General features: G+C 35.5%; 1 protein-coding gene across 3 annotated transcripts in view; it reads left to right on the top strand.

Moving 5' to 3' along the window:
- LOC123551423 (fanconi-associated nuclease 1-like) overlaps positions 1-17,698 on the top strand; it is a 210,861-nt gene extending 193,163 nt beyond the window's left edge. For 2 of the 3 annotated variants that reach the window (XR_008370548.1, XM_053540910.1), the window contains one exon: positions 2,241-2,569. Coding sequence is in view for 1 of the 3 variants with exons in the window: in XM_053540910.1 (XP_053396885.1) it covers positions 2,241-2,281 (41 nt within the window). In the remaining 2 variants the exon portion in view is untranslated. Of the gene's footprint in view, positions 1-2,240; positions 2,570-17,566 lie in introns of those variants that run through there. The other variant, XR_008370547.1, reaches the window with a different exon arrangement.
- The last annotated feature ends 750 nt before the right edge of the window (positions 17,699-18,448 follow it).

Below are 18,448 nucleotides of genomic sequence, written 5' to 3'. Positions count from 1 at the left end.
ACCACTTTTCTGTGGTACAACATGGATGGTACCTCCAATTTTTAGGTGTATTTTGACATACCTGTATCTGGTAAGGATTTTTTTAGCTCACCTGTCACATAGTGACAAGGTGAGCTTTTGTGATCACGCAGCGTCCGTCGTCCATCCGTCCGTCCGTAAACTTTTGCTTGTGACCACTCTAGAGGTCACATTTTTTGTGGGATCTTTATGAAAGTTGGTCAGAATGTTCATCTTGATGATATCTAGGTCAAGTTCGAAACTGGGTCACGTGCCATCAAAACTAGGTCAGTATGTCAAATAATAGAAAAACCTTGTGACCTCTCTAAAGGCCATATTTTTCATGGGATATGTATGAAAGTTGGTCTGAATGTTCATCTTGATGATATCTAAATCAAGTTTGAAACTGGGTCATGTGCCTTCAAAAACTAGGTCAGTAGGTCTAAAAATAGAAAAACCTTGTGACCTCTCTAGAGGCCATATATTTCATGAGATCTTCATGAAAATTGGTCAGAATGTTCACCTTGATGATATCTAGGTCAAGCTCGAAAGTGGGTCACGTGCCATCAAAAACTAGGTCAGTAGGTCAAATAATAGAAAAACCTTGTGACCTCTCTGGAGGCCATATTTTTCATGGGATCTGTATGAAAGTTGGTCTGAATGTTCATCTTGATGATATCTAGGTCAAGTTCGAAAGTGGGTCACGTGCCATCAAGCTAGGTCAGTAGGTCAAATAATAGAAAAACCTTGTGACCTCTCTAGAGGCCATATTTTTCATGGGATCTGTATGAAAGTTGGTCTGAATGTTCATCTTGGTGATATCTAGGTCAAGTTCGAAACAGGGTCATGTGTGGTCAAAAACTAGGTCAGTAGGTCTAAAAATAGAAGAACCTTGTGACCTCTCTAGAGGCTATACATGTGAATGGATCTCCATAAAAATTGGTCAGAATGTTCATCTTGATGATATCAAGGTCAAGTTCGAAAGTGGGTCATGTGCCATCAAAAAGTAGGTCAGTAGGTCAAATAATGAAAAACGTTGTGACCTCTCTAGAGGCCATATTTTTCATGTGATCTGTATGAAAGTTGGTCTGAATGTTTATCTTGATGATATATAGGTCAGGTTTGAAACTGGGTCGACTGCGATCAAAAACTAGGTCAGTAAGTCTTGAAATAGAAAAACCTTGTGACCTCTCTAGAGGCCATACCGTTGAATGGATCTTCATGAAAATTGGTCAGAATGTTCACCTTGATGATATCTAGGTCAAGTTTGAAACTGGGTCAAGTGCCTTAAAAAACTAGGTCAGTAGGTCAAATAATAAAAAAACCTTGTGACCTCTCTAAAGGCCATATTTTTCATGGGATCTGTAGGAAAGTTGGTCTGAATATTCATCTTGATGATATCTAGGTCAAGTTTGAAACCGGGTCAGCTGCGGTCAAAAACTAGGTCAGTAGGTCTAAAATTAGAAAAATCTTTTGACCTCTCTAGAGACCATATTTTTCAATGGATCTTCATGAAAATTGGTCAGAACTTTTATCTTGATAATATCTAGGTCAAGTTCAAAACTGGGTCACATGAGCTCAAAAACTAGGTCACTATGTCAAATAATAGAAAAAACGACATCATACTCAAAACCTGGTCATGTGGGAAGAGGTGAGCGATTCAGGACCATCATGGTCCTCTTGTTTTTAGAATTTCTTCCCTTTGTTGTTCCTGTCCTTTGGGCTTCAACAGTCAAGTTCTTTAAACTTTGCACCCATCCTCTGATGTAACCCTTTGGGCGTATATTGTCCCCCTTGGCAGCGCTCTTGTTACTAAATGGATTTGATTCAAACTTAAAGTAGTTGTTTACACATCATACGACACAAGGTGCATCACTCTTGCACCAATATTTCATGAATTATGCCCCCTTTTTGCTTAGAATTATACTTAATTAAATGTTTTGATAAGTTTATCTTTATCTCTCTTATTACTTAATTCTTTTGACACAAACATAAGTTATTGTCCAATACCTTCATCCACATTGGAGTCATTAAACACTCCAGTGACTGCTCCATCTTCCTCAGATGTGCTCATTTTCACTGTCCAGCATCGAAATAGTAGAGGGCGCTGTCTCCTGTGACAGCTCTTGTCATTCAACTAGATGTAATTATTCATTATCGCAATAGGATGAAAATCACCCCATTTGTACAAGTTGTATAATATAAAAAAACACTACATGTACTTGATTTTATGTTTTTTCCAGCCGTTGGATCTAAAAAGCTCAAGCCAGTTCTGAAGAATTGATTGGACACGATGTAGCTGAAGAACTTGACATTGTGATGAAGTGTTGTGACATAGTTATGCAAAAGAACTTGACAAGCTGTGAAGAATGGATTTGACATTATGCATTGTGAAGAACTTCACTAGCTCTGAAGAAGTGATCTAACATGTTTGTGTAATGATAGCTGATGAACAACAACTCCATTGTAATGGCCATTAAGTCATTTTAGGCCCTTGTTTGAATATTTTATTGAGTATTTAAATAATACACTGAAATGTTTACATGTGGGTAACAAAGCTTTTTCTACACATTTTTACATGTTACACTTTCCACACTTGTTGATTATTAGCTCACATGTCACAAAGTGACAAGGTAAGCTTTTGTGATCGCGCAGCGTCCGTCGTCTGTCCGTCTGTAAACTTTTGCTTGTGACCACTCTAGAGGTCACAGTTTTCATGGGATCTTTATGAAAGTTGGTCAGAATGTTCATCTTGATGATAGCTAGGTCAAGTTCAAAACTGGGTCACATGTGGTCCAAAACTAGGGTCAGTAGGTCTAAAAATAGAAAAACCTTGTGACCTCTCTAGAGGCCATACTTTTCAATGGATCTTCATGAAAGTTAGTCAGAATGTTCATCTTAATGATATCTAAGTCAAGTTTGAAACTGGGTAACGTGCTGTCAAAAACTAGGTCAGTAGGTCAAATAATAAAAAAACCTTGTGACCTCACTAGAGGCCATATTTTTCAAGGGATCTGTATGAAAGTTGGTCTGAATGTTCACCTTGATGATATCTAGATCAAATTCGAAACTGGGTCAACTGCAGTCAAAAACTAGGTCAGTAGGTCTAAAAATAGAAAAACCTTGTGACCGCTCTAGAGGCCATACTTTTGAATGGATCTTCATGAAAATTGGTCTGAATGTTCAACTTGATGATATCTAGTTCAAGTTTGAAACTGGGTCACGTGCCATCAGTAACTAGGTCAGTAGGTCAAATAATAAAAAAAACCTTGTGACATCTCTAGAGGCCATATTTTTCATGGGATCTGTATGAAAGTTGGTCTGAATATTCATCTTGATGATATCTAGGTCAAGATCGAAACTGGGTGAACTGCGGTCAAAAACTAGGTCAGTAGGTCTAAAAATAGAAAAACCTTTTTCAATGGATCTTCATGAAAATTGGTCTGAATGTTCACCTTGATGATATCTAGTTAAAGTTCGAAACTGGGTCACGTGTGGTCCAAAACTAGGTCAGTAGATATAAATATAGAAAAACATTGTGACCTCTCTAGAGGCCATATTTTTCACGAGATCTTCATGAAAATTGGTGAGAATGTTCACCTTGATGATATCTAGGTCAGATTCAAAACTGGGTCACGTGCCTTCAATAACTAGGTCATTAGGTCAAATAATAGAAAAACCTTGTGACCACTCGAGGCCATATTTTTCAATGGATCTTCATGAAAATTGGTCAAAATTTTTATCTTGATGATATCTAGGTCAAATTCAAAACTGGGTCACATGAGCTCAAAAACTAGGTCACTGTGTCAAATAATAGAAAAAACGACATCATACTCAGTTCAAAACTGGGTCATGCGGGGACATGTGAGTGATTCAGGACCATCATGGTCCTCTTGTATTTTTTAGCTCACCTGTCATGTAGTGACAGAGTGAGCTTTTGTGATCGCATTTTGTCCTTTGTCCATCAGTCGTCCATTCACAATGTCTTGTGAACATGACAGTTTTAATCAAACTTGCACACAACTTTTATTGGCCTAATATCTGGGTTCCTGTTGAAAACTGGCCAGATCCCTTAATGGGTTCCACAGTTTTGGCCCCTTAAAGGGCCAAAATTTGCTATTTTTGGCTTGTGAACTCAGTAGTGACCACATTTTCCAATCAGCTTTTATCAAACTTGCACACAACTTGTATTGGCATAATATCTTGGCTCATTTTGGAAACTGGCCAGATCCCATCATGGGTTCCAGAGTTATGGGCCCTTAAAGGGCCAAAATTTGCAATTTTTGGCTTGTGAACACGATAGAGACAACATTTTGCAACCAACTTTAATCAAACTTGCACACAACTTGTATTGGCATAATATCTCTGTTCCTTTCGAGAACTGGCCAGATCCCATCATGGGTTCCAGAGTTATGGCCCCTTAAAGGGCCAAAATTTGCCATTTGGGCTTTTGCAGCCATATAGAGACTTCGTTTATGGTTTGATTTGATACAAACTTGAAAAATATCTTCAACAACAATAAATCTTGGATTCCATGATGAATCTGTCAGATTCAATCATAGGTTCCAGATCTACGGCCCCTGATTGACTCTTAAAAGAGACAAAATTTGTTAATTTTTACCTTGTGAACATGATAGAAGTGACATTTTTGTATTTTATTTTAACAATGCTTACACAAAACTTAAGTCACAATAAGATCTTAGTTCCTTTCAAAAACCGGCTTCATGGGTTCTGGAGTTACTGTCCCTGAAAGGCGCAAAGTTTTCTAGTTCGGCCCTTTCAGCCATATAAAAGTTTCATTTATGCTTTTATTATCCCCCGCCGATGAAATCGGGAGGGGGGTATTGAAATGGCGTTGTCAGTCCGTCAGTCCGTCCGTCCGTCCGCAGCCATTTCTCAGTAACTACTTGGTAGAATTTCATGAAACTTGAAATAAACATGAACCAACATACTGCGATGATGCCCGTCAAGTTTTTTTTTTTTGATTGGTCAATTTCCCTCAGAGTTATTGCCCTTGATTTAATAAAAAATGTCCATCTGCAGCCATTTCTCAGTAACTAACAGGTAGAATTTCATCAAATCTGAAATAGACATGAACCAAGATACTGCGCTGATGCCCGTCAAGTTTTTTTTTTGATAGGTCAATTTCCCTCAGAGTTATTGCCCTTGATTTAATGAAAAATGTCCGTCTGCAGCCATTTCTCAGTAACTAGCAGGTAGAATTTCATCAAACTTGAAATAGACATGAACCAAGATACTGCGACGATGCCCTTCAAGTTTTTTTCCATATAGTTATTGCCCTTTAATTGTTTAAAAATCCACAGATCTGTACATAACAAACCAACCAATTGGAAGAATTTCATTAAACTTCTTTCATTCTTTTCCATGAACATTTATTATAAACATGTGATGTTGTGTACCTACACCTGGTCACCACCTGACCTTGGTCACCCCCTCCCCCCCCCCCCCCCCCCCCCCCCCCCCCCCCCCAATTTTTTTTTTTTTTTTTTTTTTTTTTTTTTTTTCATTTTTCGTTTTCTATCAATATTTATAATCAACATGTAAACTGTTGTATCCTCACCCCACCCCCCACCCAAACAAACCATTCATTTTCTTTTAATTTGATTTTGACTAATGAAATTATTTGCTTCTTGGTAACATTCTTAACTTTTTGCTGGATATATTTTTTTGCCGTTCCTCAACTCTGACCCTTTTGGCGGGGGATTCCAATTCATCGAATTTGCTTGTTTGATACAAACTTGCACAGAATGATTATCTTGATGATTTCTAAGCCTGGATTTAAACTGGGTCATGTCGGGTCAAAAACTAGGTCATCAGGTCAAATCAAAGGAAAAGCTTGTAAACAACCTAGAGGCCACATTTATAACTCTATCTTCATGAAACTTGGTCAGAATGTTTTTCTTGATGATTTCTAGACCAAATTCGAAACTGGGTCATATGGGGTCAAAAACTAGGTCACCCAGTCAAATCAAAGGAAAAGCTTGTTAACACTGTTTAGGCCACATTTTTGACCCTATTTTCATGAAACTTGGTCAGAATGTTTATCTTGATCATTCTTAGGCTAAGTGCGAAAGTGGGTCATATTGGGTCAAAAACTCGGTCATCTGTTCAAATCAAAGGAAAAGCTTGTTAACACTCTTGTTTATTTGATATACATGAAACTTGGTCAGAATGTTTGTGTGCATGCAATATCATATGAATTTTTTATCTGGGTCATGTATGGTCAAAAACTAGGTCACCAGGTCAAATCAAAGAATAAGCTTATTTACACTCAAGAGGCCATGTTTTGATTTCTAAGCCTGGATTTAAACTGGGTCATGTCGGGTCAAAAACTAGGTCATCAGGTCAAATCAAAGGAAAAGCTTGTAAACAACCTAGAGGCCATATTTATAACTCTATCTTCATGAAACTTGGTCAGAATGTTTTTCTTGATGATTTCTAGGCCAAATTCGAAACTGGGTCATATGGGGTCAAAAACTAGGTCACCCAGTCAAATCAAAGGAAAAGCTTGTTAACACTGTTTAGGCCACATTTATGACCCTATTTTCATGAAACTTGGTCAGAATGTTTATCTTGATCATTCTTAGGCTAAGTGCGAAAGTGGGTCATATTGGGTCAAAAACTCGGTCATCTGTTCAAATCAAAGGAAAAGCTTGTTAACACTCTTGTTTATTTGATATGCATGAAACTTGGTCAGAATGTTTGTGTGCATGCAATATCGTATGAATTTTTTATCTGGGTCTTGTATAGTCAAAAACTAGGTCACCAGGTCAAATCAAAGAATAAGCTTATTTACACTCAAGAGGCCATGTTTTGATTTCTAAGCCTGGATTTAAACTGGGTCATGTCGGGTCAAAAACTAGGTCATCAGGTCAAATCAAAGGAAAAGCTTGTAAACAACCTAGAGGCCATATTTATAACTCTATCTTCATGAAACTTGGTCAGAATGTTTTTCTTGATGATTTCTAGGCCAAATTCGAAACTGGGTCATATGGGGTCAAAAACTAGGTCACCCAGTCAAATCAAAGGAAAAGCTTGTTAACACTGTTTAGGCCACATTTATGACCCTATTTTCATGAAACTTGGTCAGAATGTTTATCTTGATCATTCTTAGGCTAAGTGCGAAAGTGGGTCATATTGGGTCAAAAACTCGGTCATCTGTTCAAATCAAAGGAAAAGCTTGTTAACACTCTTGTTTATTTGATATGCATGAAACTTGGTCAGAATGTTTGTGTGCATGCAATATCGTATGAATTTTTTATCTGGGTCTTGTATAGTCAAAAACTAGGTCACCAGGTCAAATCAAAGAATAAGCTTATTTACACTCAAGAGGCCATGTTTTTATGCTTCCGAAGGGAGGCATACTAGTTTTCAACTGTCCGTCCGTTAGTCCGTTCGTTCGTTAGTCACAACGTTAACTTTTTGCATGAAGGCACTTTACTCGCGAACCACTGCACCCAGGACCTTCAAACTTCACATGCTGATAGTACTTATTGAGTACACCACCCCTACTGACTTAAGGGTCACCAGGTCAAAGGTCAAGGTCACAGGGGCCAACGTTAACTTTTTGCATGAAGGCACTTTACTCGCAAACCACTTCACCCAGGACCTTCAAACTTCACTTGCTGATAGTACTTATTGAGTTCACCATCCTTACTGACTTTGGGGTCACCAGGTCAAAGGTCAAGGTCACAGAGGCCAACATTAACTTTTTGCATGAAGGCACTTTACTAGCGAACCACTGCACCCCGGACCTTCAAACTTCACATGCTGATAGTGCTTATTGAGTACACCACCCCTACTGACTTTGGGGTCACCAGGTCAAAGGTCAAGGTCACAGGGACCAACGTTAACTTTCTGCATGAAGGCACTTTACTCACGAACCACTTACCCAGGACCTTCAAACTTTACATACTGATAGTACTTTATGAGTACACCACCCCTGCCGACTTTGGGGTCACCAGGTCAAAGGTCAAGGTCACAGGGGCCAATGTTAACTTTTTGCATGAAGGCATTTTACTCGCGAACCACTGCACCCAGGACCTTCAAACTTCACATGCTGATAGTACTTATTGAGTACACCACTCCTGCTGAATTTGGGGTCACCAGGTCAAAGGTCAAGGTCACAGGGGCCAACGTTAATTTTTTGCATGAAGGCACTTTTCTTGCAAACCACTTCACCCAGGACCTTCAAACTTTACATACTGATAGTACTTTATGAGTACACCAACCCTACTGACTTTGGGGTCACCAGGTCAAAGGTCAAGGTCACAGGGACCAATGTTAACTTTTTGCATGAAGGCACTTTACATGCAAACCACTTCATTCAGGACCTTCAAACTTCATATGCTGATAGTACTTATTGAGTACAGCACCCCTACTGACTTTGGGGTCACCAGGTCAAAGGTCAAGGTGCTGCGGGGGCATTTGTCACCATTAGTGACAGCTCTTGTTTGGTCCAATTTTAATGAAAATTTGTCAGAATATTTGTCTCCATGAAATCAGTAGGTAAAACATGTTTACACTGTTATTGTATGTTACTTAGGTGAGCAACTTAGGGCCATCTTGGCCCTCTTGTTAATAAATCCCGCCTGCACAGTGTCAGTACATAACGGATGCCACATAGCACAACTTACTGTGCTCAGTACCTCAAAGTGTATGCACTGGAGCCTCACAACACAAAAATAACTTATGAAATACAGACATTCTAAGTTCAAAATGCTGTAGTTAACAATGAATTCTTCAGATTTTTGCTTCATGGAACTTGCTAGATATATTTCTTATAAATATATGTTCTAAAACAAAACTTTTACAAGTAAGTTTTATCAAATAATGAAAACAGTTGACAAGTGTTAGCTGGTATGGTCGGGTACACACAAATTTTTCTGCATTCTTTCAGTATGAGTCATTTTTTTGTCAAGAACATTGGTGCCAACACCGTTTTCCTGATATACATACTTAAAAACAGTATTTATTCCAGTGTGGCTATACTATGTCATTGGTCACATGTGTGTTTTTGTGCCCCCCATGAGTGGTGGGGGGATATAGATTTGGTCTTGTCCGTGCATCCGTCCGTCCGTCCGAAGTTCATGACGCGCCTAGCTCGAAAATTATTTGATATAAATTGATGAAACCTTGCATGAGTCTTTATCATGATATGAACTTGCACACCTCCTATTTTTCGTCTGGCTCCACCCCTATTTTCAGAGTTATGGCCCCTGAAATAGCCAAAAATGCACATTTTTACCTTGTGACACGCCTAGCTCAAAAAGTATTTAATAAATATTGTCATCTGCTAGTCTGACTTTATCGGTACAAATTGTCATAGCTCAAAGTCTATGAATTGTAGGCAACTTCACACTGACAAAAAAAAAAAGAATCGCCGAAATCTAGATCCGCTGTGGTTTAAAATAACGCTATGGAGGATTTAGTGTTCAATTCGCATTAAAAATACAAATGCTTTTAATTTTATCGCAAAAAAAATACTTAAAGAAACTAATTCTCATATGTTTCCGTAAAATATAGTCTGTCAGTAATTGAGTTTCAAAGCATTCTTAAGAAATAAAGCGATGATTAATTTCCAGATACCTATATTATTTTTTGCCGAACGATCTGGAGACTTTTTAGCTCATCTGATTTTTTGAAAAAAAAATGATGAGTTATTGTCATCACTTGAGCGGTTGTCGGCGTCGGCGTCGGCGTTGCCTGGTTAAGTTTTATGTTTAGGTCAGCTTTTCTCCTAAACTATCAAAGCTATTGCTTTGAAACTTGGAATACTTGGTCACCATCATAAGCTGACCCTGTATAGCAAGAAACATAACTCCATCTTGCTTTTTGCAAGATTTATGGCCCCTTTTGTACTTAGAAAATATCAGATTTCTTGGTTAAGTTTTATGTTTAGGTCAACTTTTCTCCTAAACGATCAAAGCTTTTGCTTTGAAACTTGGAATACTTGTTCACCATCATAAGCAGACCCTGTACATCAAGAAACATAACTCCATCTTGCTTTTTGCAAGAAATATTGCCCCTTTTGGACTTAGAAAATCAGTTTTCTTTGTTAAGTTTTATGTTTAGGTCAGCTTTTATCCTAAACTATCAAAGCTATTGCTTTGAAACTTGGAATACTTGTTCACCATCATAAGCTGACCCTGTATAGCAAGAAACATAACTCCATCTTGCTTTTTGCAAGATTTATGGCCCCTTTTGTACTTAGAAAATATCAGATTTCTTGGTTAAGTTTTATGTTTAGGTCAACTTTTCTCCTAAACTATCAAAGCTTTTGCTTTGAAACTTGGAATACTTGTTCACCATCATAAGCTGACCCTGTACAGCAAGAAACATAACTCCATCCTGCTTTTTGCAAGATTTATGGCCCCTTTTGGACTTAGAAAATATCAGATTTCTTGGTTAAGTTTTATGTTTAGGTCAACTTTTTCTCTTAAACTATCAAAGCTATTGCTTTGAAACTTGCAACTCTTGTTCACCATCATAAGCTGACCCTGTACATCAAGAAACATAACTCTATCCTGCTTTTTGCAATAATTATTGCCCCTTTTGGACTTAGAAAAATCATTTTCTTGGTTGAATATTATGTTTAAGTCAAATTTTCTCATAAACTATCAAAGCTATTGCTTTAAAACTTGCAACAGTTTTTCACCATCATAAGTGGACACTGTACATCAAGAAACATAACTCTATCCTGCTTTTTGCAAGAGTGATGGCCCTTTTTAGACTTAGAAAATCATGGGTAGGACAATATTTCTATTATACAAAAAAAATCAGATGAGCGTCAGCACCCGCAAGGCGGTGCTCTTGTTTATTGCCGCGACAGTCCGGGTCCGATCTCCGACGCGGTCATCTTTTTTTCTTCATATAGGATTTTTTTAATAATTTTGAAACCAAAAAAAAAAATCATTTTCTATTATTCATAATATGACCAAACTTTAATTTGAAAGATAGCCTTGATGAACTGATAATTCTGCTTCTTTCACCTACTTTGTATACATTATTCTGTATTCTTAAATTAATACATGTTTTTGGTACATTCTTTAATCATTCGTTTTTTAAAAAAAGCGATATCTATTATTTGTTTTAGTCTCAAGATTGCACACAATCACATTAAGCATAAAATGATTTAATTGTAACAAATATCCTAAAATTACCTTTTGACTTTTATTGTGTATTACAATATTGCCTAGGGGTAAACAATATCCGGTCAGTGTTGTTTCAAGGCGGGTCATAAAAGATATGTTACCCCACTTACTATAAGTGATAGGTATTTTTATGGTATTATGGTTTTTGCATTGTAATATATGTCTTTCACTTTCTTCTGTCTTTATATAGTCTTTTCCCTTTCTTTCAGGATTTTTTTTAAAAGATTTTTACCCTTATTTCATGAATCGTATGACAGTAAGAAAAATCAGTACAAATTTACAATTCATATCGTTAATGGAGTTGTTCCGTAAATATCTACTGAGTAAAGATCCTGGCCCAAATTTCAAGAAAAATCTTAAGTTATTACTTAGTTAAGTCTGCTCTTCTTTAATTGAGATATTGACGAAGTTATTGTTATTCAATGTTTTTTTGTTTTTTTTTTCCTGTTACAATATTTATAGTTAAAGTATACTATTTGTCAGCAGTACTTATTCAAGTCACGCAAATATGATATTTCTATTTAGGCACGATATAAGAAACTTATTCCTTACCATGCTAAATTACAATAATGAACTTGTCTGTTTTTCAATTTGGACAGTACCATTAATTATGAAAAGGGTGCATACCAGTTACTGGCTGAATGGCAGACAGTGCAGATCATGATCAGTCTGCACGGATGTGCAGGCTGATCATGATCAACACTGATTGCAAACGAAGAACCAATCGTGTCCAGCACGGTGAGGGTTAAGTATTTCCTTTTAAAAGTATAAGTCTTATTTCTATACTTCTTTTTCTTTAAAGCGACCGGTCTCCAGATCGTTCGACAACAAATATACTCTTGAAAAAAAAAGCTATATTTCTTATGAAGGCTTCAAAACTAATTACTGACAAACTTCATGTTGTGGAAATACATGAGAATTTGCTGTATTTACTACCTTTTACTATGAAAATCGTAAAACATTAGTGATTCAGAATTTTGGAAATAGTTTAGAAACAAAAGCGCATATTCTAATGTTCATAATATTTGAAAGAAAGCACATATAGAGGAAGTATATACGCTTTCTAAATATTTTAGATAACATATTCATATTCTTGAATATTTATTTTATTTACAGACAGTTTCTTGTGCGTTAATATTTCTTTTCTGTACATAGATATATGTTAGCATGATGTTTCATGTATTAAAAAGAAAGTAAATCTGTGTTGGATAAATAAAATGTAACGATTTCTAAATATTTTAGATAACATATTCATATTCTTAAATACTACTTTTATTTGTCAATTAACAAAGTATTATATAAATTTTAGACTTCTTCCGATTTTCACTTTAATAATTATCAAAACTTCATTCAATTCAAGAATACCGTTTAGCAAACCGTCTGTCTGTAAATGCATCAGATAATGACCAAAGCTGTTAATTATCGATTTTTCCCCCGTGTTACTACAACAACAACAATTAGTACGGAAATCAACGAATCCGTCCGGTAGCGATGATATTGGATTATTGGTTTTATTGATTTTTATGATAGGTAGATCTGTCTGGCTTTATCGGCTTCGAGATGTTACTAAAAGTTGGTAATGCCGTTTCAGGACCTCTCCAATCTTGTCACCGACCTGCATGGGCTTCACATTATACTTTTCCTTCATGATTTCTGCAACAACAACAAAATGATAATACAGTAACTAGATGGATGGATTATTTTATTTTGTTAAGGCAATCTTTTTTCAGTATTTATAATGTGGAAGTAAATGTCAACATATTCATAGAAAGGAATATTGAAAGTAGGATCTTTACAAGGGATATAATTATAAAAACTACCATGGGTTCTGCTGGAAATGTTGATCCATTCAGTCATGCTTGGGGGAAATTGTCAATTGCACACACTCATTCAAACATATAACTATTGTAGCGTGTGCATGTATATTACTATAGAATTATATAATGCCAATATACTTACATGTCTTTGAACTGTTGTATGGAGCCTTTGAACACAATCACTAAACAGATTAATATCTAAGGTCTCAATTCATTCATGGGTGCTGATACTTTATATACACATATGATGATATACCTGAAAAATAGATTTAATTTAACACTTACATGTCCATAAAAAATTAGGTTATTATTGGGTATGTCAATGACCTAAAATTGAAACTTTAGATTGTGATGAATAATGAGGCCAAAAAATGTCTCTGATGCAGCTTCTACCAGAATAGCAAATAGAGGGTAAACATTAATCAGCTGACAGTACTGTTTATATAGTCTTTATTTTTGCTGCATAGTTCAACATCTGGATGAACATGATTATATTGATAAATCTGAGTATTTTGGAAATGGAGAAGTTATTTATACATTATGTTTTAATTACCCTAAGCTTATAAAATAAATTGTCAAGAATTTAGCATGTAACAAAATGTAAAAGGTGTTTTACAAGTATAAATACCAGCACGTTTTAACAAATTTTCCAGCTAAAAATAACCCTTGAATAAGATAACGTGAATTTTTTAAAAAAAATTCTAAGAGAACTGATTCTGTTATCAGACTATGAATTTGGACCTAAGATACAGGCTGGCAATATTCACAATTTTAAAGATACGGATTCAAAAATATATTTATAGTGTAGGAGCTAGTCTAGTACTAGACATGCAGTTCTTATTAAATACTACCTTTTTTTGAAAATTTGAAAATCTTAAATTAATATTGAAAAGAATAAGTGATAAATGTAGTTAAATATATCAGAATTAACAAAAGGAAGTAAAAATACCTATAAATAACAAAATGCTGCTTTAAAAAATAAATAAGTTTATTTTGCTAAATTTTCAGTATAATGTTCTTCTGTTTCATTAAAAAGTATAATGATCTATAATAATTACTAAATAATCTATAAACATTTCTTTCTGTTCATTTAATAACAGGTTAAAAACATTGATTTAAAGCAAATACTCTCTGAATATACTACATGTGGTCAGCTGACTGGTAGCATTGTTTACACTCTGGTATTGAAATGGCGTTGTCCGTCCGTCACGTCCGTGTGTGCGTGTGTCCGTCCGCAGCCATTTCTCAGTAACTAGCAGGTAGAATTTCATGAAACTTGAAATAAACATGAACCAACATACTGCGATGATGCCCGTCAAGTTTTTTTTGGATTGGTCGATTTCCCTTAGAGTTATTGCCCTTGATTTAATGAAAAATGCCCAAAAATGTCCGTCCGCAGCCATTTCTCAGTAACTAGCAGGCGGAATTTCATGAAACTTGAAATAAATATGAACCAACATACTGCAGTGATGTATGTCATTTTTTTTTTCAATTGGTCAATTTTCCTAAGAGTTATTGCCCTTTAATTATTTGAAAATCTACAGATTTGTACATAACAAACCAACCAATTGGTAGAATTTCATAAAACTTCTTTCATTCTTTTCCGTGAACATTTATTATAAACATGTGAAGTTGTGTACCCACACCTGGTCACCACCTTGCTTTCGTCACACCCCCTGCCCCGACCAACCTCCCCCCCCCCCAAAAAAAAAATTCTTTCCTTTTTATTATTATTTTTTTCAGACTTTCATGAATATTTATCAACATACAAAGTTGTACTGTTCCCCCACCTCACTCCTCCACCCAGTCATCCCCCCCCCCCCCCCCCCCACATTTTTATTTTTTTTCATTTTTAATTTTCCATCCATATTTCAATATTTATAATCAACATCGATGATCAATGATAATAATCGATGTTTTGTACCCTCACCCAGTCACCCCCGCTGCCCTCCTCCCCCAACCAAAAAATAGCATTCATTTTCTGTTAAATTGATTTTGACAAATGAAATTATTTGCTTCTTTTGCTGCTTAGTAACATCCTTAACTTTTTGCCGGATATATTTTTTTGCCATTCCTGACCACAAACCCTTTCGGCGGGGGATACCAATTCATCGAATTTGCTTGTTCCATTTGTTTTGTTACCTATCTTATTTAGTTAATAGTAGTTTATAATAATAAGTCACAACACATACTTACCCAATAAGAGATTTTTGTGAAGGAAATTGGTAGAAATTGTGGACTTAGAATTTTGGGAGGTATTTTTTGTGAGCATCTGACATTTCTGTATGTCAATACATGCAAGCATGTGTAAGCTTGCTGCAAGCTTGCAGTAATCAGGGTAGGGATAGAGTGCGAAATGGACTCCATTTCGCAAAATGGACTTTACGTCTACGAAATGGACTTTTATTTTCTTAATTGTGACTTTAATGAAAAAGTTATATGTATTTTCTTCCATAGATATGATTGATAATAGGTAAAGCTAAATATTGATCACCTTTGAAAAATCATTTTTTTAATTTATAACCAAAATATTGCAATTTATTAAGACCGCGTCCTCCGAAATGGACATTTTCGTGCAAAAATTCTACAAAATGGACTTTTATTTTCTTAATTATAGGTTTAATTTTCATGAAATATGCATTTTTATAAAACGGTATGATAGATTAGAGGTAATACTAAATGTTGGACACTTATGATAATATATTTTTCTAATTTTTAACCAAAATATTACAATTTATTAAGACCACGTCGTCCGAAATGGACATTTTCGTGCCAAAATTCAACGAAATGGACTTTTATTTTCTTAATTATGGGTTTAATTTTGATGATTTTTGTATTTTCATAAGAAGATATGATAGGTTAAAGGTAATACTAAATATTGGTCACCTTTTATACATTATTTTTGTAACTTATAACCAAATTATTACAAGTTAGTAAGGCCGCGTCCTCCGAAATGGACTTTTTCGCGCCAAACTTCTACGAAATGGACTTTTATTCTCTTAACTGTGGGTTTAATTTTGGTGAAATTTGTATTTTCATAAGAAGATATGATAGGTTAAAGTATGGGTCACTTTTGATATTTTTTTTTCCAATTTATAACTAAAATATTACAATTTATTAAGACCGCCTCGATCCTACGAAATGGACTTATATTTTCTTAAATGGAACTTCAATGAAAAAGTTATATGTATTTTCGTAAATAGATATTATAGGTAAGATGTAAAATAAATATTTGTCACCTTGGATAAATTATTTTTCCAAGTTATAATCAAAATATTACAATTTATTCAGACCGCGTCCGCTGAAACGGACTTTTTTCGCGCCAAAGTTATACAAAATAGTCTTGTATTTTCTTAATTGCGGGTCTAAATTTGTTGAAGTTTGTATTTTCATAAATAGATATGATATATTAGAAGTAATACTAAATGTTTGTCACTTTTGATAATATTTGTTTCTAATCTATAACCAAAATATTTCAATGTATTAAAACAGCGCTCTCCGAAATGGACATTTTCGTGCCAACCTTCTACGAAATGGACTTTTATTTTCTTAAGTGTGGCGTTAATGTCTATGATGTTTGTGTTTTCATGAAAAGATATTACTGGTAGACGGTAATACTAAATATTGGTCACATTTGATAAATTATTTTTTAATTTTTAAACATAATATTGCAATTTATTGAGACCGCGTCCTCCGAAAATGACATTTTCGCGCCAAACTTCTACGAAATGGATTTTTATTTTTCTAAGTGTGGGTTTAATTTTGATGAAATATGTATTTTCATAAATAGATATGATAGATTAAAGGTAAAACTAAATGTTGGACACTTTTGGTAGTTTTTTTTTTCTAATATATAACCGAACTATTACAATTTATTAAAACCGTGCCCTTCGAAATGGACATAGTTCTACGAAATGGACAATTATTTTCTTAATTGTGGCGTCAATTTCGATGATATTTGTAATTTCCTAAATATATATGATACATTAGATGTATAACTAAATCTTGGTAGCTTTAGATAAAATATTTCACTAAATAATAACCAGAACGTTACAATTTAGTAAGACCGCATCCTCTGAAATGGACATTTTCGTGCAAAACCCATACGAAATGGACTTTTATTTTCTTAAATGCGGCTATAATTTCGAAAGTAACTGTAGTGTCTAGATATGATAGATATGAGGTACTAGTAAATGATGGTCATTTTTGATAGTATATTTTTATAACCATTTAAATAATTATTTAAGAAATCGAACCAACACAAGCATGAATAATCTTTTTCCGGAACTGTCGTGTTTTCATTCATTTCAGCAGATTTCAGTGATTCGAAGGAGGTGTTTGTTTCAACGCTATCTTCTGACAGTTGGATTTTCTCATTTTCAGGTTCTTCATTTATGGTCGATAAATCATTCAGTACATACTTTTCCAATGGCGGTGACGGTGGGCGTTCCTCATCAATGTCATAATGATTGCAAGTTTCCCTGACCTTTTCACATGTGTGTGGTTCACAAGTATCTACTTTCTCGTAACTGTTTGATAGTTCATTGTGTTTTGAGCACGTTTCGTCATCTGTTTCAGGCATGTGGACATCTTCAGTTACTAACGCTTCAAATCTGTTTGGAGATCGGAACAGAGAATGTGTGCTTGATGCTGAAGAATGATTGGTAGCTGGTGTTATACTTTCTTCTTGTCGAGCAGACTGTCTAGGAACATCAACGAGAGGTACAAAATGATTTGGCGTCCACTCTTTTCTCTGACGTTTGGAGACGTTTTCCCCGAAAGCATTTCTGTCTGGTACCGACGTGTGTGTCCACATAATGGTTATTCGCCCTTTTTCTGGATCTGCGAACGGCGGTCTGAATGAAGTGTTCAGAGACTGAAAGGCAATATGTTTGCTACCATTTACATTTGGATACACTGAATCTATTGGTATGTTGAGTAGAAATGACACGGCAATCATTCGCCAAACTGAGGAATATGAACCAGGTTTAGTACAATCTACACAATCCTTGTCATAATCAGGGGAAATTAACACTAGTCTTGGATACAATTTATGTCGTAGAATTTTGTTTCTGTTATTGATCATCTCGACACAACACCTAAACCTTAACTCGACACTCATGGATTCATCGCCGACAAGACAGGTTGATATTGCATTAAAAAGGCAGTCGCCGTCCCCTGTACTATGTAGTGCTGCCTTTGTATTGGCGTGGTAGTGATTCAAGAAGATGTTAGCTACATGATCCTGTTTGATCAGCCTTTATAAGCTTGTCACTAGCTTGCAGCAAGCTTGCTGCAAACATTGACATTTTGGTTCTGGAAATAACTGCACAAAGTTATACAGCAGAGCTAACAAAAAGACAGAAATTTTTTTCTAAGTTCATTCCATGCTGATTTTATACAAGTGGTAATTTTTCTAAGTATTTTCCGTGCTGTTTCCAGCCTATAAAAAAGACTAAG

The sequence above is a fragment of the Mercenaria mercenaria genome, chromosome 4, assembly GCF_021730395.1.
Source record: "Mercenaria mercenaria strain notata chromosome 4, MADL_Memer_1, whole genome shotgun sequence".
Classification (NCBI taxonomy): Eukaryota; Metazoa; Mollusca; class Bivalvia; order Venerida; family Veneridae; genus Mercenaria; species Mercenaria mercenaria.
Note: the sequence above shows the minus strand (reverse complement) of the source record. Positions and strands in the feature narration are given on the sequence as shown.